This window comes from Rhinopithecus roxellana, chromosome 5 (genome assembly GCF_007565055.1).
Source record: "Rhinopithecus roxellana isolate Shanxi Qingling chromosome 5, ASM756505v1, whole genome shotgun sequence".
NCBI lineage: Eukaryota > Metazoa > Chordata > Mammalia > Primates > Cercopithecidae > Rhinopithecus > Rhinopithecus roxellana.
Genome location: NC_044553.1, coordinates 84,227,038 through 84,243,294, shown reverse-complemented (window position 1 = coordinate 84,243,294; position 16,257 = coordinate 84,227,038). Strand labels below are relative to the sequence as shown.

Below are 16,257 nucleotides of genomic sequence, written 5' to 3'. Positions count from 1 at the left end.
ATCCATGGGCTTAGGTGTCCAAAGCTTTCATCATCTGCATGGATTCTCTCCGTACCGTCTCCAAGTTGGCCATATCCCCTGTAGGAAGTAGGGCCAGACCTTGAGTCCTCTGTCCTGCTAAGGGTTTGACATCTGCTTTGTGAGCATAGTGGAGCAATTTACTGATACTTCTTTTTCTTATTATTATTATTTAAGACCTTTATTAACAGGTGCTTGCAGTTTGTTGACTTTTTTGAAAAAATCTAGTTGTCAACTTTTATTACAAATTAAAAATGAAGTTCTTAAAAATCTCAACTTGACCAGATATGAAACAATTTAAAAACCTTTAAAGGCGTATTGAGAAAAACCAGGCTTTTTAAAAAAAGACGTTTGTTATTACCAAAAAGAGACGTCTTTAGGTAAAAATAATAAAAACCCCATGCTGCATAGATAATACAGATAGTTCTATTTATCTGGTCAACGGGCAAAAAGCAAGCACTTAAAGTCTTCAGCTCCAATCTTTTGTTCATTTCTTATTGCTGGAATTTCATATTTCTTCTTGTTGGATGACTAAACCGGATGATGGTAGAGATGGTAAGCCGGCATTTACTCAGCCCCACCCTGCTCAGCCTCCGGAGCGGACGAATTCTCAGCTGGTGGATCGGCTGCTTTTGTCTCTTTGCCATCTTGTGGTTTAGGGTTTTCTGGGCGTCTGCGTCGGTAATTGAAGTTGCGGCGGTACCGACGTTGAGGTGGCTGCTGACCTTGGGTCTCATCTCCTTGATTTTCTTTATCTTCTTCACTGCCGTCCTCTCTAGGCTGTCTTTGGCGAGGAGGGCCCCTGCGGAATCGTGGTCCATATCCCCGATACATACTCTGCCTCACTGGTCTACCTTGTTCTCCTGCACCCTGGTTGTCAGCACCCTCCATCACTTCTCCCTGCACAGGAGGGTTGGAATACTGTGGTCGACGCCCATAGGGTCTCCGCATGTAGTAAGGTGGGAACCTTCACCTGCGGTAGGGCCGGCGTTGTTGGGCCTGGCCTTCGGGAGCACTCTCTGATCCCTCGTTCTTTTCCCCACTCTCACTATTCTGGTAATTTTGCTGGTAATTGCGTGGAGGACCCCTACGACGTGGATAGCGTCTATAATGGTTACCGTCTGCTGCATATTTACTGCCTTGAACTGGAACACCACCAGGACCTGTAACATTTGCTGCCTCAGCACCCTTTTCTCCTTCAACATCAAACTCCACAGTCTCTCCATCTCCTACACTGCGAAGGTACTTCCTGGGGTTATTCTTCTTTATGGCAGTCTGGTGTACAAATACATCTTCCTTGGTGTCATTCCTGTTGATGAAACCGTATCCGTTCCTTACATTGAACCATTTTACTGTTCCCAAAACCTTCGTGGCGATGACCTTCTTGTCCCCGCCGGCAGGCGCCGCCGATGTGAGGCCGCCGGGGCCACCGCTCCCTGCGCCGCTGCCCGTAGTGCCGGGCTTGGTGTCCGCGGCGCTGAGGGCGGGGGCGGCGCGGGGGGGCGGCGCTGGGGGCGGCGGGCGGCTGCTGGGTCTCGGCCTCGCTGCTCTTGGTTGCGGTGATGGGGACTGGGGCCGGCTGTGGCAGCTGCGGCTCCTCCCGGGGTGTGATGGCTGCGGCGGTGGGGCTGCTCAGGGCTCTCTGGGGTCCGCTCTTCGCTCCCGCTACCGATCGAACTCAATTTACTGATACTTCTTAATCACAGGCCCCTAATTTAAAAAGAAGTGCTACAGTGATGATGTGTGTTCATGCCTAACTTGAGGTCCACTCTGATAATAGGCTGGTCCTTTTCTTCACTGAAAGCAAAGCATTTGATTCACTTGCATGTTTTATTCTATCCTTGTCAATATGCTTGTTCACTCACTATTAGTCAGCTTTCTTAAATTCTAACTTGGTGGGCTTATGGTGACTCACATCCCCCAGGTGAGGAGTATATAACTATTAAGTCATTCTGCTCATTTATTTATTCAAATAACAGTTATTGAAAGCTGGGTGCCCCGGTGCATGCCTGTAGTTTCAGCTACTCAGGAGGCTGAGACTGGAGGATACCTTGAGAGTTGGAGTTGGAGACTGTAGCATACTATAAGCATGACTGGGAATAGTCCACTATGAGCATGGCACCCCAGCCTGGGCAACATAGCAAGATCCTATCGTTTAAAAAAAAAAAAAAAAAAAAAACAAGAAACAGTTATAGGATACCTCTTTAGGCCTAGCTATCGATACACAAATAAGAATTTGCCTCAGGAGACACACAGACTAGTCTGGGGCTTCTCAACCTCAGTACAACTCACATCTGGGGCCACAAAATTGTTGTGTGGATGGTCCTGTGTATTGTAGGATGTCTAGCAGCATCCCTGGCCTCCACCCACAAGATGCCAGTAGCACCGCCTCACACACAGATTGTGACAACCAAAAATATCTCCAGCCATGGCCAAATGTCTCCTGGAGCCAAAATCACCCCAGTTTGAGAACCACTGGTCTGATGAGATAGACAGATATGCAAATGATCATTATAGCTCAAAGAAGCCCTACCATAGAGACACAAACACAGGCCCATGCATAGAGGGCACCGGAGTTGAATTCTGAAACTGGGTGCGATTTTTCCACGTAGAGACTGTGCTGGAGAGAGGATATTCTTGACAGAGAAACAGCATGTGCAAAGGCACAGGGGTGTCAAAGAACAAGTCAGCTGCCTGACGTGGCAGCTACTGGGTAGGAACAAAAGGAGATGAGGATGAACTGGGGCTGGCCCCAGTGTCTAAAGGGCCTTGTGTGACTCGGATGCTTGCACTTGATCCTGAAGGTTAGGAAAAGCAGGAAGGTTTGTAAGCTACCAGCATGGTTATTGGCATGTTGGCATGATGAAGAGAGACAGCTCTGATGACACTCCAGGAAGAGATGATGTGGGCTTGAATGAAGGCAATGGTGCTTGAGAAGGGAACACAAGGGGCAGGATTTGAAAGCTCTTTCTGAGGCAGAGCATGCAGGATGTCTGAGTGGGGATGAAGACAGGGAATCAGCCCAGTGATACAGAGCTGATGGAATCCCGGTGGGTCTGTCTTGGCATTAAGGCTTTTTTCTATCCTGGAAGCATTCTAGAGTTTGGGCTTTGCCCGCCTTGTCTGAGAAGATGAGGCTGTGGAGACACCTTTACGTCAGGGAGTGTTTCTGCTCATTCTTCCTCGTTTGCTTTCAGATCAGGTTCACGGGAGATGTCTGGTGGACAGAACTCCCCACTCCCTTTATGAATTGCATTAAGGACACGAGCTGCTGATTTTGCTGCTGTCCGTGCCTGGCAGGCAGATGGCCCTGAGCCTCAGTTTCTCCATTTGTGATGGGAAGAGAACTCCCTGCTCCATCTCCCAGGATGTGGTGTGTGTGAACAGGGCTGTTTCTGTGGGTGGTTTAGACCCCCATGGGTGCTTGGCACTTCCTGCCTGCAGTTGGCGAGGATTGCGAGCGGTTGTAATCAGGCCTGATGGGAAGGCCCCCGACTCTACCACGGCCTTGAGTGGCTGCCAGCTCCGTGACCAGGCCTGCTTCAAAACTTGCCTGCAAGTTATTTTTCTCAGGGTGTCTGGTTCCTGTAAACAGGCTTTCCCAAACCCTCTCAGGATCCAAGAACCCCCTTTGGCTGTGCATCCCAGTGCCCTTCACGCTCCCCAGCCCAGTGGAAAACCTCAAGACAATCCTACTCCATTCAAGCTTCATGCAAGCCCTCCCCTCCAGCTCCCTCCCTGCCTTCCCAGGTGAGTTAGAGTGAAAGCAGAGAGTAAGAGGCTGGGAAGGAGGCACCTTAGAGAGAGGCTGGCCCCGCCAGGCAGTCGTGATGGTCTCAGGCCTGCTATGTAAACACCTTTCCCCAGCACTTGCTCTGGGTGGGCTAGGTGAGTGGGTTGTGCCAGGAGGCAAATGGTGAGTGTGTGTTTGTGTGTGTGTGTGTGTGTGTGTGTGCCAGCTCGCTGCCCCCACTCTCAGGAGCCCGGTGCTGATGGTGATCTCTCTCTCAATGCAGGAACAAGGGACTGCATTGTTAGCTGGCCTATCTCTTGGTTTCTGATTCACCCCGGGCCACGGCAGCCTGAGCAGGTTCACAGCTGCTCCGGGATATACTTTCCAGCACATCTAGGGCTTGGAACAGCCCCAGGTTTCAGGAACACATGGTGATGGGGGAGGAGAGGGGCTCAAATAGACTAGGGGTGTGGGGGAAGTGAGCTACTTCTTTCTTTCTTCAAGACGAATCTCCATTTTCATCATCTGATAGCAGGAACAGCATCTGAGGATGGCGGATGAATTGCAAACCTGCTCAGGTCAGGGGAGAGGGCAGGCGCATGGAGGAGATGGGCAGATTCAGTTCATCCTGGCTGAGGTCTTCTTGTGCAGCCGTGTACCCTCTGACACACAGCTCTTGCTCCAGTTTCAGCCTCCGCCCAGCCAGGGCCTGCCAGGGGCGCCCACCCGCGGGGCACTCTGGCACAGATCTCGGAAGTCAGCCCCCAGAGTGGGCCTCTGACTTCCAGCAGCCATGGCCAAGAGGGCAGGGAGGAGCTGGAGACCGGCCCTAAGAGGTGGGACCTGAGGAGCACCAGGTTCCCATCAGCGGGGTCTTTTCTCTCTGTTGCTAGTGGCTGGTTAAGGAGGAAATTGAGACTGTAATTTCCCAGCCTCTGCCATCTCCCTGTTTTCTCTGAGACAGGTAACTGCCTCACAACAGACAGGAGCCAGGTGACACTGCTGTCCCAAGCATTCAGCCCACATTCAACCACAGCCATTCATCCATCCATCTGATGTCTGCTGAGGGCCTTCTAAGAGCCAGGCATGGTCCGGGTGCTGGTTTTTAGCAAGGAGCAGAACACAGTCCCTGTCCTCCAGGAGCCAGGAGAACCCAGAGGAATGGCAGGCATTGACAGCACCAGGTACAAGGAGCTCGGACTGGGCAAAACCAGATTTGAGCACTGTTAGTGACTTTGAAAAGCCCGGACCCTGCTCACCTGGCAGCAGGCAGCCTCCTCTGTGGCCATCTAGCTGGGCAATCTGGGGCAGGGCTCTCTTTGAGCCTGGTCATCTCAGCCCACCCGCAGAGATGACTATAGGTACCTGCCTACATCCTAGGGCAGCTGAGAAGCTCAAAGATTTGTGCCCAGAACCCCAAAATATAAAACCTTTGTCCAGCTCTCAGATTCTTCTCCCCTTTTTCTCGATGGGGTAACTGAGGACTGAGGCCCAACATGCAGGAGCCGGTATCAGAACAGGGAGGCTGCTGTGTGCTACCAGAGCTTGCTGCCCCTCCCGGCCTCTCTGGGCAGTGCTACACAGAGCTGGCCTCTGTGCGGGGTGCAAAGCAGCTCCAGGACTACCACACAGAGCCCCTTTCTCCTGCGCTCTGGCCCAGAGCTCGCTCTCAGGGTCCTATTTAGCGGGTCAGGTAATTGAAAAGGCGACCGCAGGCTGGCAGTGTGACCTTTGGGCCTGCCTGGGCGGGTGATTGAGTTAGGCCCCAAGGGCCCCCACCCCTGAGAGGACCAGCCAGGCCCCAATTCTGCACAGACACAGCAAGGAAGGTGCAGCATGGCAGGGAGGACCAGGCTGAGCTCCTGGCTCCCAGCCCCCATGGGTCACTTGTTCCCCCTGCTTCCCACTGTTCCCATTCACTATGCGGGGTCAAGAACTATCACCCTCTCTTTGAGGATAGACAGGGAGAGGGGACAGGGTGTATGTCAGAGACTAGATGAGTTTGTAGCTGAATAAAAGGGTGTAAGCAGCCTGGTTAAAACAGGAAAGAGCCTCCGTACAACCTAGTCATAGTGCTGCCTTTGACTTTCTACACAGAACTTTCTACAAAGATGGAATGTTCTAGAGTTGCACTGTCCAATAGGATAGCCACTAGCCACATGTGACTATTGAGCACTGAGATGGAGCTGGTGTGACTGAGAAACAGAACCTTTACCTAAGTTTAAATAGCCACATGTGGCTCGTGATATCCATATTGGACATTGTAGGTCTAGCAGTTGGGGGAATGCTGAGGCTTTGGAGCCACACAGATCCAGGTTCAAATCCTGATGCTGCAGCTGAAACTTAGCAGTCCATGGCTGGGGCATGCTGCTTGATCGCTTGAGACTCCATTTCCCCATCATTTAATTAGACTTCTCTTCTTTGCTTATTTCCGGAGAGATTATAAATAGTGAAATCAGCTTAATTTGGCTCTCTCTGAGATCAACAGGCCACTGTTTCCAACAGTCTGAAAATGCCAAGCAGTCCCACCCACATTCACGGGTCATGCCACGTGGCAGGCCAGTAGGCTCTCCATGATGAAAGAACTTTAAGTTGCATGAGTTTTCAACAGATAAGACTCTTTCTGAACTCTAGCAAAGGTATCTTCTTTTCAACTTCAACTAAAATAGAAAGAATCTCGCTATTTGCCCAGACTGGTCTCGACCTCCTAGCTTCAAGCAATCCTCCCACCTTGGCCTCCCGAAGTTCTGGGATTACAGGTGTGAGCCACCACACCAGCCTCCCCATCATTAAATGTAGAGCTGAATAATATACTAAGTGGGCCTGGTGGGGGGCCAAGCCCCAGGGTCCAGCTCATAGGAGCTAATAGTTCATCTATTAGGACTGCTGCCTCGGCCCCTGCAGAGATCAGTCCGGGGGCTTCAGGCATCTGTGTTTAGGAGGGCTAGACTGATCCAGGCTTTTTCTTCCTATGCGTGTACTGAAGGACGCCTGCAGGCAGGAAAGGGTTGTTTCTCCTTAGTGTGTGGAGGATTTGACAGAGCAGGTCCAGAAGTGCCAGGACAGGTTGTCAGGCTTGGACCTTCTGCTCTGTGCTCACCAGCTTCATGCTTCATAAACAGACATCCCTAGATTCATTTGGTGAGCCTGGTGGACCCAGGCTGGACAAAGACAGGCTAAGAGGGCATCTCCTGCCCTGGAGCTCAGCCGCCAGCTGTTTACCTCCTGAGCTGCTGCCTATGAGCTGTCGTTCTTCCTCCTACACCTGGATCAGAACTTACCTGTCCCACCTAGTGAGAATCTGCTGATTATTTGCCTGAGTGACAGCTGTCTTGCCTTGGTCCGGGCACTGAGGTCTTCCTAAGATCTGGCCCTGCCGTTGCCAGGAAGTGCATGGCCACTGCACGACTCCAACAGGAACACCAGGGACCATGAAAAAGAGGGAGGCTCTGGGTTGGCAGGAGAGATGAGGTGGGGACAGCTCCCCAACTGCTCTCTGAGGACAGCCACATCCCTGGCCTTGCTCTACGGGAGCCTCTGAGCCAGCCAACCTGGAAACCTTGGTGCTACTGGTGCCATGTCAGTGGGGGCTTCCCAGACTGAGAATCTGGAGCCCAGGACACTCAGCCCTGGGCAGCACTGACAGACCTGTCTTCATGGTGCATGGCACCAGGGGCTTATCCAGATGATGAGGGCCACTGGCCCCTGCCCCCTGGTGACAATGGCCAGGCAGGAGAGCTGGCAAGTGCCAGGTCAGTCAAGAGTCACAGAGGAAAATGGCCCTCATAGTGCCAAGGATAGTGAAGCTTGGTTTCCCCATCACCTCTTCATCTCATCTGCACCAAGTGTAATCATTCAGCCCTACTTCACAGTCCCTCTACAAGGAATAGGATGGAATGAACTCCACTCCATCCACAGAGGGAAACATGGAGGTTCAGTCACCTAGAGAAAGTCACCTAGAGACTCTGCCTCAGGGTTCTCCCTGCCTCCCACCCCACACCCCACCGGATCACCCTCATCCTCATCCTCCTCCTCCTGATCATCAACACCATTATCATCACCATTTATTAAGTACCTGGTTTTGTGTGGAGCATGCATTGTTACATCATTTCATTTCATCTTCACTACAACTCTGTGAAGCAAGTATCTTTATCCCCAATTTACAAAGGGAGAAACTGAGGACCCAAGAAGTTCTTAACTTGTCTAAAGCCACAAAGCTCCCTGGAGTAGGAGAGAGGCTGTGCAGCCCAGGATGTCACTCCCTGGACATCACAACCGCTCAGGAGAGAGGTGAGGGAGAGACAGAGGAAACACTGGCGGGATGGTCTCTCCCTCATCACATGCCAAAAGGTCTACTTCTGGCAGGGTTGACTGTGTGGCCTGGAGGGAGGGCAGAGAGTGGACAGCGCTGGGGGAAAGGCTGTGCAGGGCCAGCAGGGAAAGCCCTGCAGAAGCAGCTGCAGAAGCATGCTGATCTGAGCCCCCTCCTCTCCACCCGTGGAGCCTTTTCCTCCAGGCCAGCCTGTTCCACAGGAAAAACAATCTCCCCTGCCTGGGGACTTGAGGCCTTGGGGCCGGCTGGGCCACCTTCTGGTCTGTCTTCATTCAGATCCCATTTCTCTCCTCTCTGGAAGCTGGGGGAGGGAGTCACGCTGGGGAAGGCGAGGATGAAGCTAAAGTCTTCATCTGTCCTCCTATAAGCCAAGCAAAGAAAAATAGCCCTTTGCCAAAATCTTTCATCTCAGTCATTTACTCTCACAGATGTTTTCTGCAATATAAACAAGAAGCAAAGAATGTTGGGGAGGAGAAGAGGGCGGGAGGCGGGTAAGAGGGAAAGGAGGAGTGAATTGACAGCTTTGAAATCTGGGCCTGCAGAGGGCAGGAAACAGGACCTTGGGAGGGTCCCGACTGCCCTGAGAGCCTGGGCATCCTCAGGACACTGCACGGGGCAAGTCGAGGGTCGCTTCCCAGGGTGTCTTTGAAAGGAGATTCTGGAGAGGCAGCCCAGCCCTTGAGTGGGTGGTCTCCCCGGACGCCCTCCCTCTGCCTGGGAAGTGACACATGGACAGCAGCTGCTGGGGCCCTATGGGCCCAATCTGGAGCCATGCCCTGCCAGGGAACACACCTGCCCACCTTAGCACTCCCCAAAAGTTCTGGGGCAAGAACGCTCAGGCTGCTGCCAACAGAGCCATCAGCAGGACTGACAGGAGATGCAGACACCTGCAATGGGCGTTAGGATTTGGTTGCACGGGGGGAAGAAAGAATCTTGAGCTGGAGGGGGTTGGCACATCCTATAGTGGGTCAAGACATAAACCAAGGAAATCAGGTGTCTCTGAGTTCACCATTCTGTGAGATTCCTATTGATGTCAGTAGCTTTTAAACGAATAAGCCTTAGATTACGAACTCAAATGCTGATGGGGGCTGGCAGTAACTCACAGGAGTGAAGCCAGGTGCGCACTGTCCCGACTTGAAGAAGGCTGGCCCATCTAAAGGGGGCACCACCACTCAGTTTTGGCTGGGTATTTAAGACAGTCTAGAAATCCAGAGTTCTGTATAAAGTATCCTGTTTTAAAAAATATTTGCACTAATTAAAAACAAAAACAGAATAATACGGGGCTGGTCACGTGAGACGTGCTGCTGAATAGCTTTTAGTTTGTGAATCATGGATTTGAGATTTTTGCAAAATATGCTGGTTGAATGAATAAATGCTTACTTACTCTTTCTGTTCTTGACTTTAAAAAGGGATTTGTGAGAAGCTTGGATAAGAATCCAATAGCAAGCTTTTACTGGGCATCTACTATCTTCCCAAAATGGAGCTAAACATTCTGATAGATTCAGAGAATCAGAGGACCTGGTCTTGCCCTTGAGGATTTACACTGTAGTTAGGAGACAGAATCAGCTCGTGGTGCAGAGCCTGGGCAGGCACAGGGTTCCAGAGCATGTGGCAACAGACACTGCTCCCGCCTTCAGGGAGCTGCTGTTCTGATCTGTCTCCTGTTCTGTAAAGTGGGAACACACAGGAAATGAGACCAATCCTTGATGGTCCTTGGTTATGCGGCACAGAATGTTTAGGGGAAGGGGAGAAACTAGGCAATGCTTCCAGAGGGTGCAGTGTTTGGGCTGAACCTTGAAAGATAGGTAGGAAGAGCCACTTGTTTCTGGCTAACTGAATTCTGAAACTGGACGACTTCTCACTCAGCCCAAACATTGAGAACTCTGCAGGATCAAGACCCAAGACCACTGAAATGAGGGAGTCCTGCTTGCTAAGAAAGAGTGGCCGTCCCACATCTGCCATCAACATCTCACCAAATTGTGTATAGTGTCTCCAGGAGAAAGTCCCTTAGAGCCTTCAGGGGAAAGTCAGTGAATGGGTGGCCTGAGCAGAGCTGCAGCCACAGAGGAAGACCAGCCATTTAGGAAGCAGTGATAGGCAGGCCTGGTGTTCAGCAACCTTTTTGAAAGGAAAGAAGGGGACAGATTTCACACAAGGGCCCATGAGGGTTTCTGAGTGTCTGTGGTTTCCTGTGAATGACTATAGTTTTGTGCTCCTTGCAAGGAAAGGAATGGAAAGGGAACCAACTCTGAGATTCCCACATATTCCACAAACACACTGCAGGACAGTAGAAATTATTCCTGCTTTACAGAACAGGAGACAGACCAGAGCAGTAAGCCTCCTGAGGGTAGGACCCATGTCTGTTGCTATGTGCGCTGGAATCCCTGGTGCCTGCCCGGGGTCTGCACCAGGGGTTGATGATGCCAAACGTGTCTTCTCTGAGATCTTACAGCCAGAAGTGGCCCAGGGGAAATTCAAACCCAGATCTGCCAGACCCCAAAGCCCTGGCTCCTTCCACGATGCTGGCGAAATCTGCATTTCCATAGATTCCCAAAGGTCACTTAAAGGAGAATGTTGGACGCTCCAAAGTTTGAAGACTATGAATGGGTGCACTCCATCATGGGTCGGCATGCCCAAGGAAGTGTTAGCATGAAGGGGGTGTGGCATACAAACATACTCATGTGTCCAGGCATTCGAATTCAACAGAGATCCTTTGAGACAACATGCCCTCCTTTTCATGCCAGGTAGTCTCTTCTCCAACAGCCCTGTGTGCGAACATCTCTAGGGGAAGCCAACTTACCACCTCACGTCTCACTGTGACTGCCAGCAGGTTGCGCTCTAGGCTGGCCTGGTTAGCCATCACCCAGTGGTCTTTGCACTCTCTTTCTGTCCTCCACCAACAAGGCTCTTCAACATGACTACCTTCCAGACACTTGAGGACCTCTCTTTTATTTGCCAGCTCTCTTATTTATCTCTTCTGCTTTTCCTTCACACATTCTCGTGTGACACACTCTCAGTCCCCTCCCGCCTCCCCATGGTTGTCAGCAAATGCGATCCATTGCATTTTGCTTCTCCTTTAAAAGCAGTGCAGTGGCATTCCAAGTGGGACAGACCAGTAAAGAGACCAGCAGGAGAAATACCTCCCTCATCCTCAACACTCTTCTTCAGTTAATGTTACCTAAGATGACACCAATTTTCTTGGTAATTGTTGAGGTTGACTCATGTCAACTTTACGATCAACACACACCCCTGAGTCTTTCACATCTGCCCCATCCCAGGCTAAAATTTCATTTGTTTAGCCCCAGGTTCCAGATGTACATTAATCCTATTATATTTCATCTTGTTACATTCAGCCACCATGAATCCAAACTGTTGGGATCTTAGGAGATTCTAATTCTGTTATCCAAGATGTGAGCTGCCTCTGAGAGTTATTCCTAGTCTCTAATAGAACTGTTGAAATGGAAGGGCCATGGGAGATTCTGGGACACGGATGGAACCACCCATCAGGCTGACGTCCATCAGTTTGTTAGCAGCTTTAGGGCCAGTCACTCAGCACATCCCCAGCTGTCCCAGTGACACTGTCTCCAGCCCTCCTTGTTCTCAAGAGAGCTATGAGGTGTCTGCTCTGCTGCCTACCACAATGCCATGCACTACCAACTTAGGAATCCCGTCCCCTCCCTCCAAAAAAGTACAATGAGTAGGTCATCTTTTTTCTTGGTGAATCCATGCTGATTCCTAACGATCATCACTTTCTTTCCTAAGCCTTCATAAGCCATCCCTTTCCTTGTAGATGAAAGAAATTAACCCTGAGTCCAAAGCAGAAGCCTTCAGACAGCTGGACGTGTTAACTCATTATGCTGGGCATCTCCATTTGCCCCTCCACAGCCACCCCATCCTCCCCCCTACTGCTCTGTGCCCCAGGAGGCTGGCCTTGTGGACCGCATTACTGGGCACACTTGCCCTCTGGCTTCAGTTGGGTTCTGCCAGTGGGAGGCACCAGCAAGAGACAGGAGGGTGGAGCTGGGCATAGTGGCTCACACCTGTAATCCCAGTACTTTGGGAGGCCAAGGTGGGTGCATCACCTGAGGTCAGGAGTTTGAGACCAGCCTGGCCAACATGGTGAAACTCTACTAAAAATACAAAAAATTAGCTAGGCATGGTGGTGCGCACCTGTAATCCCAGCTACTCGGGAGGCTGAGGCAGGAGAGTTGCTTGAACCCAGCGGGGTTGAGGTTGCAGTGAGTTGAGATCAAGTCACTGTGCTCCAGCCTGGATGACAGAGAGAGACTCCGTCTCAAAAACAGAGAGAGACAGAGACAGAGAAAGAATGAGAGAGAGAGAGAGAGAGAGAGAGAGAGGGAGAGAGAGAGAGAGAGAGAGAGAGAGAGAGAGAGAGGGAGAGAAGGGTGGTGGGACAAGGTCAGGATATTTATTTATCCTCCTGGTTCTACTGTAATGGGTCCTTGCTTGGCTGTGTCTCTCCACTGCCCCTCTGCCTAAGGCCATAGCCCCTGATGGGTGGCTGTCTGCTCCAGATACTTTCTCTTTCACTTCTCTCCCTTTACCCTTCAGGCTCCCCACCCCTGCTAGCCCTGGAGGGCTTCACCTTGCCTTGTTAGCTTCCTTTAGCTTTACGCATAACTTGTAAGTAGTCACATTTCTAAATTCTGCTCAATTAACCCATTTGAGTGTGCCTTCTGTCTCCTGCCAGAACGCTGACCAATACACTCATATTTTGAGTCATTTCCTAAAGACTTAGGCCTAACAGTGCTAGATGTGGGAGGGAGTGTAGGTGTTGATAAGAATGGCGTAAGAGTTAAAGGCACACAATCTGTTGTCTAAGTGACCAGGATTGAATTTGATTTCCACTGCTTTCCAGCTATAGTTATTGAACTTCTCTGAGCCTCTGCTTTGTCCTCTGTAAAATGGGAGCAGTAGTCCCTTCTCACAAGTTCATTTTCAGGATTTTACTAGATTATATTTGTGAAACATTAAATTTGGCATCAGGTGCATTATAAGCACTTGATAAATGTGTTATTCTAGATTATTATTAAGACAGACTCTAACTATTGAAGATATTGCTTTGGTGCTAGAATACACTAGCAATAAGCTTCAAGGTTTTCTTGTTTATGGCCGCGAGGAAATTTGGACCTCAAGTAATCTGCCTAAACCCTACAGGAGTAAGAAAAAATAAGCATGTTGTTGCTGTTATTTTATTAGCTAGAGAGGCAGTCAATTCTATCACTTATTTTCAAGATAATTTTTTAGCGAAGACTACTCTAGGAGGTTATAGTTACATTCTTTCTGACACCTTTCCCCTATCTCTTTTCTACATAATCTTAAAGTCCCCCAACCACCAAGGACGATTCCTACTGATTTAAACTAAGAAAATGTGGCACCTTTTAGCCTGCCCTTACAGTTTCTCCCTACCACATCCACCCCCACCTGCAATGATGTTCTTACCAAAATAAGGCTCAGAAGAGAGTCTCTTAACTTTGTCCAAAAGCTAAATCTGAAAGAGGTTAAAGATTATCTGGTCAGTCGCATTTCACCCGACTGTTTTTAGCTGATATAGGGCAAAACAAGGTTCCCCAAAGATCTGGGCCCTGTGAAAGCTGGAAGTTCTGCCAAGATGGAGGAATACAGCTCTCCATGTTGGAAAAGAGAGCACAGTTCCCTCCTTCATCACTCCGGGATATCTATTTGCTGCCAGTGAATCTCCCACCTGCTCTGTCATGCTAGCATTTGATCACATTGGATTCATATGTACTTATTTGCTGCTCCAACCCCAACCCTTACTCCTGAGCCTTTACCACTCAACTATCAATGTGTCCACTCATCCTCTGGGCCATCTTGTGCCCTCTTATCCTCCATCTCCTGGGTCAGAAGCTTGGCAGTTTTCTGGATGTGACTCCTAATGGAAATCCATGACAAAAATGCCCAGATTCTCAACCAGCGAGACAAACTCCTCTTCTCAGCCTCTTCTGCCAGTGTCCCCCACTCCTATTTCTCTCTCTGGAGAGCCCTAAGCCCTGCCATGTTGTTTCTGTCCTTTCAGCCCCTTTTCCCCCCTACTTACATAATGCACCAAGGGTAAGCATCTTCCTGCCCAGATATATCTGCCCTTCCACATACTCCCATGTGACTCTTTGACCTCTGTTGCTGGAATCTCTTGAGTTAGAAAACCAGAGATGTTTCCATGACTTTTAAGGCTTTTGTTGGCAAGGCAGCAAGGAGAATGGAGTAAGGGGCCAAGCTCAGGCTTTCTGCCTTGCCCCAGGGGGCAATGCCATGGGAAGGTGACCTCCTCACAGGCCTGGGGGCTATCCCAGTGGGATGATGCTATTGGGTACTCTATCTCAGGCTCCTCTGTTGCTCTGCCCTTCAGGCAGGATATTGAGTTTTAACTTAAAAGACAGGGATCAAGCTTCATCCCATGATTTATGGTCTAGGCCAGGGTTTCCAAAACTGTGTAAAAAGTTATTCCTGGCCAAGTTCCCTATTAGTCATATGTGTGAAGTGGAAACATCACTTTGTCAGAAATATACTTCCCCCAACCCATCCCAAACTGTGTCTATAATCAGGCTCTGGAGGGAAGACACTGGTATTAGAGCTGGTATCGGGAGAAGAACTCAAGGGAAGAATGCTTTACTAATAGGACTGTGTGGCCCTTGCAGTGGTGATTACACCAAACACATATGGAAAGGGATCCTGAGGTAGCCAAAAGAATGATGAAAACTTCACATTGGTACTGCCCCTAGAGGTGCTTTTCCACAAATGGATAGATTATGAATGTTTAAGCTTTCTTATTTAAGTGACCTTACTCCATCAGCATCCATCCACTCTCTTCTGGTACCCATGCCCCTGTTTCATCTTGGGGAATCCCACACTATGACTTGCTCTCAGTCCATGAGATTTCAGTGCAGCCAACTTTGCCCCCAACTCAGGGTGAAGCATAGGACCCAGGCCTAAGCCAATCAGAGCATTAGATTCTCTTGGGCATAGTGATTGGTTTAGGAATGGACATCTGATCAATCAGAGCCAATGAGATACCTTAAGGTCTTCCTTAGGACTTCTGGGAAGGGGACTCACTCTTTCCCCCTTGAATCTGAAACCTGAGAGGTATAGAGCTGGAATTGCTGTCATTTTTTGTCACATGAAACCCGACTCTGAAGCCAGCATAGCAGAGAGTAGAGCTGAGAGATGCAGAGTAATCAAGTCCTGATAACACATTATTTTATCCCTGAATCAATTTATATCTGATGCTGGCCCTAATTCTGGATCATTTTGTTGCATGGGCCATTGGATTTCCCCTTTGCTAAAGTAGTTTGAGATGATTTTCTGTCCCTGGCAACCAAAGATCCCTAGATTACAGTTGTTGTTTAAAAATACATTCAAAAATGTAAATGGAACTAAGAGAAAGGAGACAGGGCCAGTAATAGATCTGTACTTTGCAAACACAGTCTATTGCTCAGGGACACAGACAGAGGCACATCACATACTTAAATGTGAGGAGAGCAGTACCAGGAGGTCCTCAGACAAGAAGAGGGTGAACCCCAGGCAGGAAATTCCACCAGCAAACATCACATCTTTGGAAATGAAATTATTAAACAACCAGACCATTTCTATTGAGTTTAGTTTTGTTACACCTCACTTGATATGCTTAACATAGTAATAAGTATTACTGCTATAGTGAAACTCCCTTATTTATATCATCACAATTTCTGTTTCCCTATTATTTACTCCCTTTTCCTATGAAATAATAAAAATATTTAATCATCATCAAATTACTTTCTCTAATTTAATCTGCTTTTCCCCCATTGTATTATAAAAGTTCTCCAGAGAAATAGAACCAATAGGATCTCTCTCTATATAGATAGATTAGATACATATGTAGATGTGGACAAAAATGATGTCTGCCTCTTTCAGGGTTGGCCTTTTAAAGCAACTCAGCAACCTTCCAGCTCTCTCTTCCATGATGACAGCAATCTTGAAGTCACGTGTTTCAGATGGCGTAACCACTGAGATGCAGGGATTTATTTGTCGCAGCAGCGTAACCTTTCCCATTCTGACTAAGGTAGATGAATCTAGAGAGATGTAGCTATAGATGAGATAGAGAGAGATGGATTTAAGGGAATTGACGCATGTGATGGGGGTGGAGGGAGGCAGCAAA

At 49.3% G+C, this 16,257-nt stretch overlaps 1 protein-coding gene across 1 annotated transcript; it reads right to left on the bottom strand.

The window, feature by feature from the left end:
- Positions 1 to 258: 258 nt before the first annotated feature.
- On the bottom strand, positions 259 to 3,661 carry LOC104659652 (nuclease-sensitive element-binding protein 1). Its single transcript, XM_030930825.1, is given in 3 exon segments — positions 259 to 1,524; positions 1,526 to 1,683; positions 3,457 to 3,661. Coding segments are annotated over 3 exon segments (1,302 nt in total). The 3' UTR covers positions 259 to 585.
- Positions 3,662 to 16,257: the final 12,596 nt, after the last annotated feature.